Consider the following 20,429-nt stretch of genomic DNA (forward strand, 5'->3'; position numbering starts at 1 on the left):
CTGTTGACTTATTACAAATACCTGCATCCATCAACTCCAATTCAAGCCCAACTTCAACACTCAAAGACACAAAGTTTCATATTACTGACATACTTTGGGTTGTTCCAGGTGAAACTGCTGCAACTGTAACATTAGGAGGGTTTAGGTCATTCCAGGAGACTCTGATTTAATGGTAGGATGGTTCAGGGCATTACAGGAGTGAATCTACATTAATCCCTTTGGCCACCTTCCCAAAACTTGACAGAGAGCCATTACCGTAATCCACAGTAACAATGGAGGCACTCTCTGCTGCTTACGGCGATGGAAGTAACGAGGACGATGACTTCGGCAAAGTGCGAGAACAGCTTGGCTTTCAGAGCGTGTGGGTTCAAAAGACGAGAGAAGAGGCTTTGATGCGATGTCAAACTCAACTCAATGAAGCACCATCAAATAAATACGTTTAAAAGAAAAAGTCTAATGGCTATTCATTCCACAGGAGAGCCGAGGGAACAAGGGAGTCTTAATGTAACCCCATTCAGAATAAATCACCGCTCGTGTCTTCCTGATTGTGTTCGCCTCCCCGGAGCAGTGACGCAACATTAACGAACAAACACATCTTCTGTGTGTGAGTGTGTTTATATCGAGTCTTGCGACATCACCAGTGTCCTCCTTACACGGGGGCAGTTGGCCCTTGTGGGCTAAAGAGGAGAGATAAAGAGGTAGAAGAAGAATGAGGAGAATGACAGAGAGAGAGAGAGAGAGACAGAGAGAGAGACAGAAAGCAAGAAAAGAAAAGCAAGCAAGAAAGAAGGAAAGCAAGCAAGAAAAAAAGCACGAAAGCGCGGAGGAAGGAGAGAGACTAGACATAATGGTTATGGCCCAGACAAAACATTGATGCCTATCTCCGCATTAGGAAGCAACCACAGTCCCTCCAGTCACACAGACCTATTATCTCTGTGGGTAATGACGGTCTTCTTCATAACAAGACATCATACTGAACTGATTCAGGCTTGAGAACCTCCATTATTACCACCAGACCAGTGGTATTGTTAGTGCTACTCAGGACCACATTTCTCATAAACCCCGTTGCTTTCTGTCCAAAGAAAGACAGCGGCCTCTTCCTGTTTCGAGCCAGAAAGCAATCTCCCTTTGTGCCGTAAAGCAATCCAGCAAATTTCTCGTGAAAACCAACTCAGTGGCACACAATCTAAAATGCAAATCTTCTTGTCTTGTTTGTTTACAGTAATTATACTAATGTCACAAATTTAATGAGTAATGATTTATTGATTTTAAAATGCTATATGTAGCACCTTTAAGTATAGAATGTTCATTCATTCATTCATTTTCCATACCCACATATTCCTATTCAGGGTCATGGGGGGGCTGGAGCCTATCCCAGCATGCATTGTGCAGAAGGCAGGGAAACACCCTGATGAGGTTGCCAGTCCATCACAGGGCTAACACAGAATGTGAATTAACTCATTCATTCATTCATTCATTCTATCAATCAGCTAATGTCATGTCATGTACAAGGACCTTGGTCTTGTATGTTATTACACATTAGTTTAGCCCAGTTTAGTGTATTTGGAAGTGATAAAAACACCAATATAATACAATGATAAAAAAAGAAAAAGAAACAAAGAACCATGACTTTGTGCAGGTGATACAAGAAAACACAAACAAACAAGTGACTTGAAACAAATAGTCACAAAAATCAAGATGACAAGTGAAGGCACAACTGAATGGGAGAACAAAATCTACAGAATGACCTGCTAGTTAATGCTTTCTGGTGTTACTGGATACAAAATTGAAATGACAGGAGTAACTTCAGCCTAAATGAAAAATTGTTGCACACAGTTGCTAATTCCAACTCCTACACATCTCTGCACCAAAACAACACATTTCATCAGACCAGCTATTCAGAGGGGTCAAAAGGTTAAAGTTCAAATAGTCAAACTGTTAACAAAAATGTGTTAAAGTTAAAGGCAAACTGGACCTGCCAGTATGTCTGTATGTTGAAACACTGCCACCACACAACTGATTTTATTCGTGTTATGCTTCATTAGAGTTTTGACACTGAAACTGAGCTATTTACACAAGGAATAATATTTATACTGACAGTGTGTGACAGCTACACATTTTTACATGGATTTGAATCTGTTCCTGCCTTTACATCGATGCTGTTAATGAACACTGTGACAAAATGGGCCTCTATTTTGAGTATTTTCTGGACGTGTATGTACTCACAACTAATATACTCCAAAATCCTCTGCCTTGGGGCTTTAGACTTAGAAGGTAGGTGTGAAGCACAGCCTGCTGGTGTATTATTAGTGTGTGGATAATCATCTGGCAGGCTTCGCTCTGTGGTTCAACCCAAAACAGTCTTTTCTCCTGGCTGAATAAGGGCTGCCCTTTAGCACCGTGCAGACTTTGGACTTAAGGCACTAATCCACCTTCTAGAGTGACACACAGAGGCTCTTTACAGGCCGCTTCCCCACGAAATATAACCCCACCGCTTCCTTAGCATGCACACTCAAGCACACATACATGCAAGCAAGCATGCCCCAACACATGGACACGCACATACACACACATTCACTGTTTTTCTCTCATGAACACACACATACATATACAGTGTTTTGGGAGTTGTTTCACTACATGTAATGAGGCTAGTAGTTTAGCTACATTTTGCAGTAGTTTATAGTGTTTATAATAGTACTTTTTGTCATTTTGAGGCATGGTTAACTAATGTAATTACTAATAAAAGAAAGGAAGGGAATAGCTTTTTTTCTTCTTGTTCAGCCCGCTATCAGTGGTATTTTTTGCAGCTATGTGATTTTGTATTATATGACATTTCAGATGTAAATATATATATATATATATATATATTTTTTTTTTTTAACATTTTTTACAATGTAGTGTGAACTATGTTTTCTAAGCATCTTATGTTAACAAAACGATATTTCTCTCAACGGTAGCTTTGCTGTCAATCAACTTCTTCCAATGTGAAATAACTTCCAATGCACATGACCACCCCCCACCCCCTATCCACACACACACACACACACACACACACACACACAAACAGCCCCCCCTACTCAAGGCCAAGTGAAAACCTTTTAGTGATAACTGCTCAGCAGATTGATCTACTATGACAGTTTAAGCCTGTTAGCTGGAATATTAACAAGTTTCAAGGTGGAGAGGATTAAAGGGATACCTTGACATGTTGGATTTTAGATTGTTTTTCACCAGGCACTTGTCACTACATTTGTATTAGCATTCGTGTCAGCAAGTACCTAGCACAGAAAATAGCAGGCTAGTGTTCAAAATGTCAGTGTCCCTTTAAAGTTAAGGTCCAAGATGTACAAGCCTATCCTGAATCAGTTTTGAGAAACTGTGCACCAACTTTCTGTTATTCTAGTGCAAGTACATGGGGGATTTACATTACATGACTCATTTCAAGGCATTTAGCTGACATTTTTAATCCAAATTAGCGACTCAATGACTGAGCAGGTAGGGTTTCAGTGTTTCGCTAAAGGACACTTTGATGGGATGGGTGTACTGAGTGTTGGGGGGAACCAAACCTTTAATACAAGCAGTTAGATCACTTATTTTAAGTGATCAAATGGCTTACAGTCAAGATTCAATAGGAGAAGCTTCTAAAAATCCTGAACTTTTAAGAGACTGACGTTGACTGAGGCGGGCTCCTCGGTTCAGAGGGGCGGGATACAGTTCACTGAACCCTCCGAAGAGATGAAAGGTAGACACACACACACATTCACATGTCCACATACACACGGCTATTCAAATACATGTGTGTGTGTGTGCACCCGCGCACATACAGACATTTCAGCCGCAGACACACACGTCCTCCATGGCTCTGTCAGCCCCTCCCCATGTGACAAGACCATTTAGGCTCATGCTCTGCGTCTCATTACTGCGATTACAGTGACAGCCTGAGGAACAGTGGGCTCCTCACACACACACACACACACACACACACACACACATACACATACACACACACACACACACAACACACTAACTTGTCCTGGCGTCCCTCTCTTTCAATTGGAGAAAACTCATAGAAATAACATTAGTTTTGGGTCTGTCAGAGGTTTAACTCAGTTCAATCAATGGGACATTGTCCATTTCTATTATGGGATGGATTACAAAGAATCCAGCGTAATGTAAAACTACAGAATCCATCTAATCTGATGAGAACCAACCCAACAGTCTTATGATCATGAGATCATCAGAACTTAATTTATCTTATTTTCTGTCCGTCTGTCCCCCCCCCCCCCCCCCCCCCCCCCCCCCAACACACACACACACACACACACACAAGCACAAAGTCACACTGTAGCATGCATACACTCCAAAAGGTTGATACACACACACAAAACACAAAGAAAGACAGATACACAGAGACACAAAGAAACACAGATAAACACATAGACACCCAGAACCATAGATAAACACACACACACACACACACACACACACACACACACACACACACACACACACACACACTTCAGCCCAGCTTAACCAGCTACTAAACCAACACACTTCAGAGGGGATTTCTTGTGAAATCTGCTCCTCCTGCAGGTCAGCAGTAAGATAGAAGTGAGATAGGTTTCCCAAACCTTTTCATGTTTGTGACCCTCACATAGTGACACATTAGGGTCCAGATCCCCACTTAGTAAGATTTTGACTCATGGACCCTTGCTTTGTGAAGATCATTTGTTTTGAGATGTGATTTAGTCCAGAATTATACAACCATCCATACTCTATTTGGGGAGATAACAGTGCAGAGAGTGACACATGGTCCAAATAGTAATTTGAATGCATTCTGACTTTACTAATAGTAAATACTTATAGGGACCATGTAGAAACCCATTAAGGACCCTTATGTGGACCAAGCACCCCACTTTGGGAACCACTGGCCTGGGAGACCACAAGCCATTTTCCCTGCATGGCTATGTCAGTGTGTATGTTTATATGATGGCTTTCTTATGGCAGTGCATGCTATTGTTTTGAAGGGATTTTATTAAATAACTTCATATTTAGATGACTATCATGTGAAACTTGGATTTATACAGTGTGTTAGTACCATGGAGCATGAAGATATGAATAATATGAGTGTTATTCTAGAAATACTGGCTGACTGAAAATATAGACTTGATTGTAACATATTGGGCATTACCTTGATATTTTGAACAACAAATCATACTTTAAGAAACCCATGTTTACATATTAGAAAATATTTTTAGTTAATAGATAAATTTAGTTAAAATCAGATTTCTTAAGAGGAGAGGAGAGGAGAGGAGAGGAGAGGAGAGGAGAGGAGAGGAGAGGAGAGAGGAGAGGAGGGGACAGGAGAGGAGAGGAGGGGAGAGGAGAGGAGAGGAAGAGAGGAGAGGAGAGGACAGGAGAGGAGGAGAGGAGAGGAGAGGAAGAGAGGAGAGGACAGGAGAAAAGGAGAGGAGAGGAGAGGACAGGAGAGGAGAGGAGGGGAGAGGAGAGGACAGGAGAGGAGGGGAGAGGAGAGGAGAGGAGAGGAAAGGAGAGGAGAGGAGAGGAGAGGAGAGGAGAGGAGAGGAGGGGAGAGGAGAGGAGAGGAGAGGAAGAAAGGAGAGGACAGGAGAGGAGAGGAGAGGACAGGAGATGGGGAGAGGAGAGGAGAGGAGAGATGTTGGGAAAATGAGGTGATTCATCTGTCTCACCATCATCACCATGCCGATCAGGACCTGCTGACATCACCCTTCCTGAAACACAGCCAATCAGATCCCATGCTGACATCACTCTTCCTGACAATCAGCCAATCGATTCGCTCCCCAGAGATACAGCGGATGATTCTGCATCCTTGATGACCAGAACAACCATAAAGCCCGATGTTTCACTGTCTCCTAAGTAATCTAATCATCAGTAATCTAATCTTTCGTTCAATGTTATGGCTGACTTCATATCTAATGTAGTGCTGGCACAGACAGCCGGGTGATTCAGCAGGAACAGAAAGGAACATCTGCGCCCACAAGGCAGCACAAAACAACAGTCTTTTCAGGCAGAGTCCCTTTTTTACCACATCACACGCTGCTGCTGGCACGCTGAGTCATCACCACACCTCATCGCATATTTTTGGACCTTGAAATATAAGATTTTACTTTCACATAGCACAAAACAACCACAATATATGTGTGTGTGATTGATAGAGCTGTTGTTAGTGTCACCAGGCGCTGAGATTTCTGGCTTTTATTCACTGTTTTGGAACAAAAGCTCACTGACCATTGAAATATCACGACACTCCCAACCCCCAAAGCACTGGAACTGAACTAAATAGGCCTGGAGGTTTAAATCCAAATTAGGATTCATCTGAATGTCAAGTGTGGACATAAACACTCAGATTTGGCTTGCTAATGTAAAATAATCTCTTTGTAACATTCCCTTCTTGCCATAAGCCAAAACACAGGCCCATTTTGCCTTAAATTTATTATTTACAACTAATACAAGTGCAAACAAAGCATTTGCATTTTCAAAATACATCTTTAACTCATGTCTAATTGCCTCATACTGTCTGTCCTAGTGTCAATATCCCAGTCAGTCAATTTCAGATTGAATAAAATACCTTCACTCCAGTACATCAAACTGTAAGCAAATATTCCAGTTCCAGGTTGAGCCTTCAATTACACTAAATTTACAAAATAATATTCCTGATATTGAGTTGCAGCCCCTTTTGCACAATCCACATCTCAGCTGTCTCAAAGCTTAAAAGTCCTTTTCTAACTCGTCTGCTTCTCTTTATCTACATCTCCTCCTTTGTGATTGCTATAGATTTAATAAGGGAAAACAATAAGGGATAATGGCTTTTACCTGGATTCACCTCATCAGTGTACTTCATATTTTCTGTACAGTCATTCAGAGATGATTCAATCCACTTGGCCCGTCCCACAGTGAAAAATGCGTTTCACAGTTTGAATGCTGAGCTTTGTGGAACAGCCGCTATCTTAAAGCACCTGGTATTCTGCTTTGTCACCATTACGGCATAAGAGGTTTAAATTGTTTCAGGTGTGACAGTCATAGTCATAGAAAATGCATTGAAAAAGTCCTTGTCATAAGATCTTCAGTTCTTTGGCCCAGCATCAGATATCTTAGCATCTTAGCATCTTTACTACAATAACAGACTGATTAGCAATCTCAGGCTAAGCAGCTAAAGAATGTCTATGAGTGTTTTGATGAAGATGTGAGTGGACTGCAGTCCTGTGAGGGGCCTTTACTGTGGACTGGTGACGGTGATGCTATCCAGCAGAGGTTAATGAGGTCCCACACTACACCACACACTCTCTCTCACACACACACATGTACACATAAGTGCCCACAAACTTGCATGCACACACATGCCTTACTGGCCCTGTGTCGTCCGTGTAACTGAGACAAGGGAACTCAGCTTTCAGTGAGCTTCACACACACACACACACACACACACACACAGGTAGCTATTACAGCACCAATCTTTCTTCTAGTGTTCAAAGCCCGCTGTTGAACAGTGTAAATAGTGAAAACCTTCTCTCTCTATTCTTCAGGACTTAGTGACTGTAGGAAACCTGATCGCACCACTGCCTTCATTCACATCCTTTTAAATGTGTGTGTGTGTGTGTGTGTGTGTGTGTGTGTGTGTGTGTGTGTGTGTGTGTGTGTTGTGCGTTTCAAAAAACCCTTCAGGTGCACCATAATGATGTCTTTATGTAACAACACGCACACACAGACGCACACACCAACACACCCAGGCTGGCTCTTCTATAATGCATCAGCCAGCAGGTGCATTTCTGTGTGTGTGTGTGTGTGGACCAGCTTGTGTAATATGTTCCTGTTGACCGGGGTCTAATGGCCGCCCACAGCAAGAGGAGGAAGGAGGAGAAACAGAAATGATGGAAGGAGAAAAAAAGACAAGATCAGACCAGACAGAAAGATTTCCACTGTGATTCACTTTTCACTTTTCCTCCCTTGACAGACCCACTGTGTGTGTGTGTGTGTGTGTGTGTGTGTGTGTGTGTGTGAGAGAGAGAGGCATATTGAGGTCATCATAAAGCGGTGCTGAATGGACAGATGTCTGTATATCAACCCTGTGATTCAATCTTATGCTCTAGTTAAGAGTGTTTGTTGAACATTTAAACTTCATCCAGCATAGTGACAACATGGTTAGGCATTTCTCCATGCATTTAGATTTATTAACAGTAAACAAAACAAATTATTTTTCACTGGCTGAGAAAATGGACAGTGAAAAATGGCCTGATGTATAAATTAGCCAAGATGAACTGCTAATGTTTTTCTAGCTCACTGTAACTATCACTCAGTGTGCAGCGGAGTAAGACTCTGTTTTTAGTAACAGTCTCTCCATTGTCTAGCTGTTGGACTTGACATCAAGGAGCAATTCAGTGTGCCATTCTCTTCAATGTACTGAGAGCAACAAGCTCAAACAAGTCTTCACCCTGTGAGAGGCCGAATACAGCCAGACTCAGCAGTTTTGGGGGAATGACTGAGTGTGATTTAAAATGATTGGATGGGCAAAGTAAAAGGAACAATGTATAATGTATGCAGCGATGGATAGGTTGCTTCCAAAACTCAATCCAGTAACAGATTACTGATTACCTGGTTAACAATTTAATATGCAACAATATAATCTACTGGAGCACTTCAACTCAGTAACTACATCTGATTACTCTGAGCCACTGAACATGAACAATTCTTTACAGACTGTAATTTGTTTTATTATCATTGTTCAAGCAATGTCAGACAAGGGCAAAATTATCTTACTGTCTATACTCTCACAATCTAAATGCATTTTCCCTTCAGAAATGTTAATGGTAGCACAGCTATGGTCTGTAAGAGAGAAAAAAATAGCAGTAGCTGTAGTAGTATTAGTAGTAGCAGTCGTATTAGTAGTAGTAGTAGCAGTAATAATAGTAGTAGTAGCAGCAATAGCAGTAGTAGCAACAGAAGCAGTAGTAATAGTAGTAGGAGTAGTATTAGTAGTAGCAGTAGTAGCCTATGAGTGGCCCAATAGCAGCAGCAATAGTAGTAGTAGTAGTAGTAGTAGTAGTAGTAGTAATAGTAGTAGTAGTAGTAGTAGTAGTAGTAGTAGTAGTAATAGTAGTAGTAGTAGTAGCAGTAGTATTAGTACTAGCAGCAGCAATAGTAGGAGCAATAGAAGCAGTAGCAGTAGTAGCCCATTAGTAATAGCAGCAGCAATAGTAGTAGAAGCATAGTATTAGTAGTAGCAGTAGCGTTAGTAGCAGTTGTAGTAGTCATCAATTAAGACACACAGATGTTCATTTCCCTGCTGTTTCCAGCTCTGCACTATAGACTACAGCGCTGGTCATTTGTGCCAACTACTATGGATGTGATGCGACATTCTCACAATGAATCTTGGGGTTTCCCATTTGTTCTTGAGGGCTAAGTCACCACACAACGCATCCTTTATATTCTGTGGTTGACAAGTAAACTAATCTTGTGCTCCTCTGTTGTTTTTCAATGCTTCAGCTTCAGTTAGATATTATGACAAAACACGCCACAAGAACCGAAAAGAGCGTATAAAAAGACCTTGAATCACTTTCTGTCCTTCAGTGTCTGGTGTCCAAACAGCAAGGCATTGATGTCACTGATGTCACCAAGGGCATTTGTGAAAGACCAGGGGGCCGAGAGATGGGGGGAAAGGAGACAGAGAAAGAAAGAAAATGGAGGGAGGTCAAGAGAGAGAAAGAGGGAGAGAGAGAGACAGGGTGGGAAAGAGAAAAAAGACAGAGAGAAAGAGAAACAGAGAGCAAGACAGAGAGAAAGAGTTCTGCTGACTCAGTGTTTCAGTATCCCCCTCCTCTCTCTCTCTCTCTTTCTCTCTCTCTCTCTCTCTCTTGGCCTGAGTCATGCTCTCTCCATGGCCGACTGACCGGCATCCATTCACAGGGTCATCGCTACACACCCCGGGGCCTTAAGAGACCCACCGTTACCACGGCGACAGCTAACGCGGGCCCAAACAACCACGACAAACGTCAACTCTTGACTGGGTCACCGATCACAGCTCCGACCGCTTCCTGGGTCAAAGGTCGCTGGGCAGGAAGGTGGGAGAGATGGAGGGCGGCTGTTACTCTGACTGGCAGCTAGAGAGGGCATATGAGGATAACACACACACACACACACACACACCTCTCTGGCCTCCACCACCGATACCAGCTTAATGGAAACATTCCGTTTTGACAAGGACAGTTCAACCCAGTGACGGCACACATGGGACTTCAATGGAAATACAAGGTGAGAGAAGTGAAAATGCAGGGGGAAAATAAGCAAGGCCGCTGTCTCTAATGGAGAGGGAAAAACATGTTTTGCATAAATTTATGGCCCATTCAAAGATAAGGAGCTGAAGGTCACGTTTTTGTTTTGCAAGGGAAATTATATATATATATATAGTGTGTGTGTGTGTGTGTGTGTGTTGAAGCCTGTAGTCTGATAGGACTCAGCCATACTGTGCTGAGCCAGTGAAGAGAAATCTTGTCACCACTTTTATCAAATTCGAACAGTTCTGCAGAAAACAGTTAATACGGTAACGCTCAAGTTACTTCTAGTTCTAGTTCTTTTGATTTTGTGCCCATCTTTGGCTCTAAGCGCACATTGCTGTGGTGTCTCTGCACTGCACTTCCCAGAAATCACCTGTCAATCAAACAGTGCGGGCGGGACTGTGACGTCTTTTCCCTTGGTTTGAGTTTCTGTAGGTGGCGCTCTTTTCTTTGTCTGTTCAGCCATGGCGGCTATCACTGCTCATACTAACTACCCAGTTCTTCTTCTACTGATTCTAAACAAAGCGCTGTTGCTGCTGCTGGAAACCAGAGGATTTTTCCCGGGAAAGACCAACAACGGCAAATGTAAAAGCTTTCATGAACTGGGTTGAATCAATATTGTGTGATATCAAAACAGACATTTATTTATATGAAAATGTCACAGATTATTACTTTAACCTCTCACTCTCAATGTCTCTCTATCTCCCTCTCATGATTCATGACTCTCATGAGTTTCTGCCATAACATCTCATCTACATCTTTACATAAACACAAGGACAAGGCCAGGCAACAGCACCAAGGTCAACAAACACCCACAGCCATCCACTCACACACACACATGCACACACACTTAATAGTATACAACAACACATAAACAAAAATGCCAGCATGGATTTCAAATGCAGCTACACTAAACAGAATTCTAACCTTATATTAATAATGATTTCATATCAAATAAGCCTGAGCCCTCCTTGGTTAGACAGCGGTTATTGAATAGTAGAGTCAGCTGCAATATCACATGACAGCTGCTGGCAGATGGCTTGCAGCATGCATCGCTTTGTGTCTCAGTCCACTTGAGTTGATTCATGAATATTTATCATTAAATATGCGTGGACACGGGTCCATGCACATGTTCAGACGCACACACACACACACACACACACAGTGCTATTGTGTCATGGCAGCAGGTGGACAGCCTTTGCTCTCAAACATAATCCACTAAGATCAAAGAGGAAGGAACGATGTCTGATTGACAGTCAGATGAACCAATAGGAGTTAGACAATCTGTCTGGACAATAATTGTGTGTGTGTTTGTGTGTGTGTGGGTTGAAATGACCATAAACCATAAACTCTGACAAAAACCAAATTAAGGCTTCATATTTACTGTGATGGATTATCTAGCTTGGGCCTTTTTCAGGTCTGTGGAAGTTGTTTTTCATACTGTACAAAACTGAATGGCAGCAAATTACTTCTCCTGAAGGAAAGAAAACAAACAGAGGGGCAACAAACAGATCACTCTTCCACTAGATAACACATTCACCAACTTGCTGCAGCCTATGCATGGAAATACAAAACAGATACAAACTGTTTAAGCATTAAAAAGAGGATTAAAACGTCACTGTTTCCCCCATTTCAAACCCACACAGTCTGCATCCTGTTGAAGCCGTTCACTCTGACTCATCTACATTAAGAGGACAAGCTATCAGTTCTGAAGTGCGAAACCTGAATCCCCGCTGCCGGCTGAGTCTGCACCGCGGCTGTAGCCCCTGAATTATTAAAGCCGCACTTCAAGGATATTGAAAAATTAAGTCACTTGACCGGCCGCTTCAGGCAAACTCTGCTTTCCTGGTTAAATTGTTAACTGCTTGTATTGCTTTTCTATGGAATATGGGAAGATGATGAGTGTTCAGCACAGATAAATACATATACACACACACACACACACACACACACACACACACATACACAGATGTGATGTTACATAAGGAAAGAGATCTAGAACACAGCACTTGAAACATACACACATTCAGACAGGGGATAATGCACATCCAATTACTTGGAGTGTCTGTGTGTGTGTGTGTGTGTGTGTGTGTGTGGCTGTGTGTGTGTGCTGAATCATGCAAAAACGTCTATGTTGCTGAAATGCACCATCTGCATTCTGTCAGGTGTGAAGACATTCTTCAAAACCGGAGAGCTCACAGCACATGGCAGCCGATGCCATGTCCTTCCCTGCCAGCAGAGCACATGTGGTTTAAATAAACCAAACAAAAGATCTTTTTGGATGAAGCCTGCCTGTATCGTCAAATCGCCCATCAAAATCTATATCACTGCCTCTTTGAAGATAATCTTACTGAGGATCCATCAAGAAGCAAATACACGTTTTAAAAAGGTTAATAGTTATATGATCTTTCCAGTAATAAATCAAAAAGACAGTAAAATCCCTGAAACTCCTTCCTTCTGTTTCAACCTCAGACCCCCCTTTCTCTCTTGTTCTGCCCGAAAAGAGAAAAAAGAAAGAATTAGGATGATAAAGAACCATCTCATCACTTTGAACCTGTTGGGATGGGGGATTAAGTCCCTGCTAACAGATAGCATTAGCTCAGCAGGCTGAGGCAGGCTGTTACAGGCCGGGGAGAAGCTGTCAGTCATGCTCTGAAGCTCCAGCTCGCCACCACTCTGCTGCTCCAAAATAATTAGAATGTTGCCACGGCGATTAATCGTGGTAAAAAACATCAACATGAAGCTGTAGATGGATGTTCAAAGGGATGGGACAGTGATGGAGTGGTAAAAGAAAAGGTGGAAAAATTATGACTTCCAGTGTTTAATCATCAAAAGGCAAACAAACGCCAACATAAGCAAAATTAAGGAATTAATTTTAAAAAATGAATTAAAGGATTAAGCTTTTTTTTTCCTAAAAGACTCCATCCTTGTGTAACTTTACATCAGTTTGACTACTTTTTGATACTACATTTGATACATCAGTTTGATACCATGATGTATGCTATAAATTTACATCACAAAGATTTACATCAGCCTAAAAATGTGGGTAAAGTCTAATTTGCAAATAAAAAAAGGTGAGTAAACTGAATTTGAAGGTGGTTTATCCTCTACTGCATCCCTGGTTGGACAGCTTCAATCAACTATAATGACTTTTGTTGTTACAGTTTTTACTGCTTTCCAACTTTGTTATTACAGCAAAGTCTAAGGTTGTAAAATGCAGCATTTTTGTTTCAAGCCCATTTTTCATGTTTCTTTGTGAATGTGCACGCCAGGTATGAGACTCCTGTGAGTCTGTGATATTACAACATGAAATAGCCTGATGACATCGTCTCTGGCAGGCAGACAGCCAGATAAAAGAGGATGACATCACTAGTTAAGAGGGCACCCGATAGAGGGATTTAGACACGGTGCCAAATTGGAACATGCACTTCTATCAATGGCTGATAATGAGCGAGTAATAATGAAAGGCAGAGAGAAGAGACGAATTGAGGAAAAAAACTGACAAACCCAACTATGTCAGTGAGAGTGAGCTTGTCTTTGCCTGTCTGAGAGTCTGTGAAGGTTTGAAAGAGCTACAGGGAGATTTTTTTTTTACCACTAACCATTTGTTTTAACTTCTTTCACACTGCTGGAATCTGGCAGCCTTGCAGAAGTGGATGGTGCCGTTTTTCTCACTCTCTCTCCTCAACCAGTCCATCCTCCACTTCTCAATTGTTGAGTTTTTATCACATTGGTTGTCTTATTTTTTGTTGACGCAGTGGTTTGTGTTGGTCAGTATTTTCTACTGCTTCAGGTTATGTATAAAAAAAATTCACCTGAAAGAATTGGCCAATCATAGGCTCCTAGGAATCTTTGACAATCTTTGGCACACAAAACTTTGACAAATATTTGACAAACATAAATGGAGCATCGCATTAGTTCAGGCAGAACACTGACGTCGTGCACGCCATCAGCTGATTGGCTATCAGCTGTCCAATCCAAACAGCTGACTCTCATCACCGATCACATTCAAACAAATCAATGAGGTGGCCTTTATAATCTGATAGCTCACACTGCTGATCATTCATGCCACTGCTGCTGTTGACCCAAGTCAATACAAACTCCCTCCACACATCAACCTCCTCCTGCTGTTAGCTGTTCACAGGATGCTTGTGCAAGCTAACTCCAAATTATGTCTGGTTTTATGTTGGTTTTCATATTATTAATGGTAAGTCTACTATGCCTTGAGGGGTTTATTGTCCTCATTGGGGGAGCATCCTCAAGAGCAGAGCCCTTTCTGCCAAATACAACTGTACAACCATTTGTGCTATAAATGGTCCTTTGAAGTATTATCAGGGCATTTTTTGCCCCCTCATTTTTAATTTCACTGACATTTTATGAACTTTCACATGTATACAGTATGTGTGTGCATGCAGGATGGACTTGTCACATGAAGGAGACAGAGAGAAAAGGACAGTGTGTGTGAGACAGTGTGTGTAAAAATAGAGAGAAAGACAGAAAGAGAGAGAGGAGAGAAAGAGAGAGAGACAGAGAGATTAGTGACCAAGCACTTTCAGCTGACCTCAGAGGGAAACAGAGCAGCTACCTGGCAGAGACTCTCAACTGTTGACTCTTCCCCCTAATCTTCTCTTGTACCTAATGTTCTCCTGTTGGTGATTCAGGGTCTGATTGTAAAACTTTTGGGATAATCCATGTGTGCAACACAGCATTTCAAACTTCTGCAATTAAGCTAGTTCATGAATACAACCCTGTCTCCTGAAATTTCATGATATGAGCATTAAATTTGCCTTCAACTCAGATGACCCCTCATGCCAAGACGTTTTCTACTGTGAGTTTTCATTTTTAGCAAGGGTTTTTCTTAATTAACCATGACCAAAACCTAACCCTAACCTTAACCAATCTGTTTTAGCTGCCTAACCCTAACTCTACCCTTAACCCAAGTTGTTTTACCTGCCTAAATGTAACCTTTAGCTAACCTTTTCACGTGATGAACAGGTGAAAATGGTAGTGTCCGATTCCTGCTTTTGTCACACGATCCAGTTCATGGTGAAGGAACATAATCTTCACATAATTCGCGTCCGCAACGTGTAATCTACATTTCAGAGTCTGTTGTGCTCATTTCCCAAAATTTTATGAGACTGTGTTGGTGAATATCGGATCACTGATGAATCCAATAGCTCCCATCAAACAAATGAATGAGTGAAAGAAAGAAAGAAAGAAAGAAAGAAAGAAAGAAAGAAAGAAAGAAAGAACAAATGAGAACAAACAGACAAACACATGAATGAACAAACCCATGAATGGGCGACTGACTCTCAATAGGACAAAAGCTTCTGGGTTCTAATGTTTCGGAAGGAGCTGGAAAACCAACTAGGAAACAAGAAGGCAGAGCTCGCCCATAATTGATGAGGCTTGAGCTTTCTCTGAAGATACAATGGTACAATAGTTTCCACATCAGGAGAACAACACACACACACACACACACACCTCTGTTTAGCCTGGTTTGTCATATTACGTATTAACAGCCTGTGTGTGTGTGTGTTGCAAAGTTTAAAAAGGTGTATTGTGACGTCTGCATTACACTGACAATGCAACTCCATGCCATTAATACATTATTGAGCAAGCCAGACAAATATAACTGTATAAATGGATTGTAATTGATGATACTGTGTAACTATGAATGAACTGAGTGCATGATGAGATATGCAGGCTGTTTATGTATTATCTATGAAGGAGAGAGGAGAGCTAGTAAACTAAGTTGGCTCGGTAAACAGAGTTCTGGGTCAAAGTCTGAATGCACAATAACAGGAGAGAGAGAGAGAGAGAGACAGAGAGAGAGAGAGAGAGAGGGAGAGAGAGAGAGAGAGAGAGAAGAAAGAAACATGAGAGGGACAAGCTTTTGTGCCTTCTCTTCCACTGATCCAGTTCACATGACATTTCAGATAGTCTTTCCGAAACACACACACACACACACACACACACACACACACACACACACACACACACACACACACACACACACAGTTCACCCTTGTTTTTATATAGCAGACACTGTGATTTGAATTCAGGTGTCAGGCGCTGTCTCTCTGAGTGTCTGTCTGTCTCTCTCTCTCTCTCTCTCTCTCTCTCTCTCTCTCTCTCTCTATCACACACACACACACACACACACACACACCTGCCCCCGACTGTTGCCGCTGCCATTGTATCATGCCACTCTTCATTTCTGTATTGATTTGTTATATATCATTGTTTGGGCTGCGTCATGGGCTTCTCCTTTTGTTCAGCCCCACCACTCCCCCCTCCGCTCTCAGCACAATCTCACTATAAACATCAATGAGACAAACTGATAAAACTGGCAAACCAATGGGAGTCTATCACGGCCGTCTGCTACAGAATGGATTGGTCTAAGCTGATCAAGGGTCAGATCAACATATGACACAGCATGTGTGGCAGAATCGGAAGGTGTCGCTCTAAAATGCTTGAAAAAACAAGATTAAACACAAATTCACAGGTCAATATTGCAAGAATTCAAAATTTCAAGAAGTTTTTTTTGCCACTAAAGGTATTAAGATAGATCTTTTAACAATTGCAAACAATGTCAGAGCAGGTGTCAGTTTTTAAAAATGCTGAATATCAACCACTGTGTGTTATACTGACTGAGGCATGGCAAAGGAAGAGTTACAGGCCTAATCCCTATAGGCACCGACATCTTCATTCATAAATCCACTGCACAGCATGTCTGTGCTATACTGCAGGCATTAACAAAGGGAGCTCATGTAATCATAGGCCATCGGGCTATATTTACTCTGTAGATTACACAATGACCATTAAACCGCAGCTATACTGGCATTGCAAGGGGTGTTGAGAAGAGCAAATGTCCCAGAATAGCATTGAAATGAATGCACATGGGGAGGGAAGGGCATTGTTGTTGGGATTAGTGACTGCACAGGGAAATATCCGTGAGATTAGATGGCGTGGAGAGGCATTGGATCATCAGAGTGTGCTTTTGCCAGTAGGTTAGCTCACTATTTGGCATATGGTGGCTGCTAAAACAATAGTACAGGCAGGAATAACAAGTGCGCGGTCCCAGAGAGGTGTGACCCGCAAGAGCATCTTTTGGGAGAGGAGGTCCAAAGCCTGCATCCTTACCTCAGGGCGACGCGCACCGAGCTCTCATCCTGCCCGCCGCTCATGGTGTTACCGGGGGATAGGACAGGTCAGCCCGGTTAAAAATAGCTTGATTTCCCTTTTCTTTATCGGCTTAGGAGGCAGCGTCGTCCCCCCACCTCCTCCTCCTCCTCCTCCTCCTCCCAGAAAAGCGCTTCTGTCTTGAGCCACCGCCGCTCTGTCTCACCAGGCTCTCACCTCCTCGCCCGTTTGGAAGCACAGGAGGACTAAGGAGCCATTTTTCATGACTGATCAGCTCAAAAAAAAAAGATCTAAGTTTTTATGTCCATTGTTTTGGGGGAGATGGTGGGCTTCAGGATCCGGCCGTGATCAGCTTCTCCAGAGGCATCGTTTCATCCCCGGTGCGGTGCAGGGGAGAGCGCGGTGTGTCTGGATCCACTTGGCGTGCGGCTCCCAAGACGGAGGACGTCACCAGACCAGACTCCTCCTCCGGAGCCGAGCTGTACCAATGCAGAGGGGCCAGTCTAGACCAGGAATAAAAAAAAAAAAAATAGGCAAATAAAAAAAAGAAGAAGAAGAATACAATTGAAAAAAACAAACAAACAAACAAAATCTAATACAATAATAATAATCGAAAATAAATATGAATAAAAATATTTAAATAATAAAATAGAATTCAAATCATTACTAGGCTACTACTACTACTACTACTACTACTACAACTAACCCACTAATACTAGTAATAATAATATTAATATATAATCAGTAGTGGTAGTGGTAGTAGTAGTAGTAGTAGTAGTAGTAGTTTCTAGTAGTAGTAGTAGTAGTGGTAGTAGTAGTAGTAATAATAATAATAATAATTTACAGAGCACTTTTCACTTATTATTGTCATAATGTGCTTTACAAACCAAATAAAACATAATTATCTACATATCTAATAAAAGTAATCAGTAGGTCCTAAAAAAGCCCAATCACACTCACTTCTGAACTAAAACCCTCCAAGGGATGTTTGAATGTTTTAGGATGGAAAACATACAGCCTGCTCCTGTAATAAACCCTATACCCTATACACTATGAGACCATACATTATTAGTATTACTAACAAGGTGACATTATAGGCGTATGCAAATCTGGTTGACTACATGAGCATGATGCCATCTTGTGGTCATCTTATGGTATCACACTCTCATTCAGGTAGTGTGTCCAATTGATTTGGCCAGCAGATGGCTTCAGAAATACACTGCAACAGTCGAGGCCCCATGGAAGGTTTCTACACTGGCTTGTACAAAGCACGACAATGGTAGTTATCATACTGTAATATCTTCGCCCCGGGCAGGAGCTTGGCACCGAGCCTCTTCACACTGCGTCAGTCTGTTTCTATTGTTGGTGGGGCTAAATGGCCTCGAGCGAGATGTACCAGTGTGAAATGCTAGTTCTCCCGGGGCTACAAGCCTTGTGAGTCCAAGATTAAAACGATCTGGCATGCAGTTGGCCCTGGGAAACACAAAGGGTGAGAAGGAATAATAACTGTAGGCTGGGATCCGGGTGCAGTTTTGATTTAGATTGAGCCTGAGACATTGCAAATATCTCACACAGTGAAGGGGTGGCATGTCCTTTGGCCTGCTGGGAGAGGTTTCATTTCATGTCCGCTTCAACTCCGGGTTACTTCCATTAGTAATCAATAGTTCTAACAGAATTCTAAATCTAACACATTTCAAAGCCGACAAGTTAGAGGTTTCGTTCAAAAATGTATCCGCTTGGAATAAAGTCACATGACATTCGTTACAGTGTCCAGATGTGAAAGAAGTGGCTCATAATCTCAGTAATTCCAAAATGAGTTTCATCTTCATGTCAGTAATTATTTGCAGGTATCATATCTTTCAAATGGTGCGTATCTATCTTATTTTGGAAAGCAGCTGTTTTGTTTTTCACAGACACATGGCCGAGGGATGGAGAAGAAACAACACCACAGCTCCCCTTCTTAGTGGTTGCACTGTATTGTTTTATTTACACGAAAATACATCTTCATCTTTCAAAGTAAAGTGACCGTAGCACATGGTTTTTGAACAGATGATCTTTATGCTGATGTACCTCTTTCGATTCCTAAGCTAAACAATGCACACGGTTACAGATGCCTACACATGCAGAATGAGATCCCAGCAAAGGACTTTGTAAATCAGGGGTTACCTTTACAGGAGGTCACGATGGAAAACAGTTGTATGTATGGGAGGTTAGATCGCCCCCCAAAAAAACAAAGCTCTCTCTCAAGAAAGTCTGTGGTAACCCCAAACTGTACCAATCCCTGGCCTTAAAGGGAGATTTCACTGCATTTAAGATTTCATATAGTTCTGGACCGTCCTGGACCATAGCTCCTATGGTCCAGGACGGTCCAGGCAATACATGTGAACTTGAACAACTCTCTCAGGAACCAGAGAACCGCTGTACAAATCGAACCTGTGGTGTTCAAAATGTCAAATTTGGAGCCGTTCCGTAGACCATGAACAGGGATTTGTGAACATTTTTGATATATTAGTATTAGCAGCTCTGAACCTGAAGTGAGTGTGTGCCCTTATCCCCCGAAAAAAGCCTGCCTTGGTGCTCTTTTGTCACCTTTTGCCATCTTTCCCCTGTCATTCTCCATCGAACAGCTGCAGATTTGACATCTTGATGACACTGTCAGGTCGTAGTTCTCTGGTTTCTGCCTGGAGAGTTTTACATGTTCATATATACTGACTCTCCCACACCATTCGAAAAACATGAAATTTTAAACTGAGTGGCATTTTCCTTTCTCAAAATCCCAATGGCTCTAATAAAATAATGTTACATGCAGTATTAATACAATCATAAAATTAGCAATAATCAAACAAAAAGGAAACCTGTATGACCTGACCACATGTACTCATTGTCTTTGTAGCCATAGCAGATGCTTTATCATACATAATGGATACATTCAATCTCTTACTTACAAAAGGGATGACAAAATGACAGTATCAAAGT

The 20,429-nt window shown here is 41.9% G+C and overlaps 1 protein-coding gene across 1 annotated transcript in view; it reads right to left on the bottom strand.

The window, feature by feature from the left end:
* Positions 1-17,588, bottom strand: part of LOC139914293 (kinesin-like protein KIF21A) — a 50,656-nt gene extending 33,068 nt beyond the window's left edge. Inside the window, exon 1 of the mRNA XM_078281896.1 lies at positions 17,454-17,588. Coding sequence (XP_078138022.1) covers positions 17,454-17,497 — 44 coding nt within the window. The 5' untranslated portion in view covers positions 17,498-17,588. The remainder of the gene's footprint in view (positions 1-17,453) is intronic.
* Positions 17,589-20,429: the final 2,841 nt, after the last annotated feature.

Source organism: Centroberyx gerrardi, chromosome 24 (assembly GCF_048128805.1).
Source record: "Centroberyx gerrardi isolate f3 chromosome 24, fCenGer3.hap1.cur.20231027, whole genome shotgun sequence".
In the NCBI taxonomy this organism is placed as follows: domain Eukaryota; kingdom Metazoa; phylum Chordata; class Actinopteri; order Beryciformes; family Berycidae; genus Centroberyx; species Centroberyx gerrardi.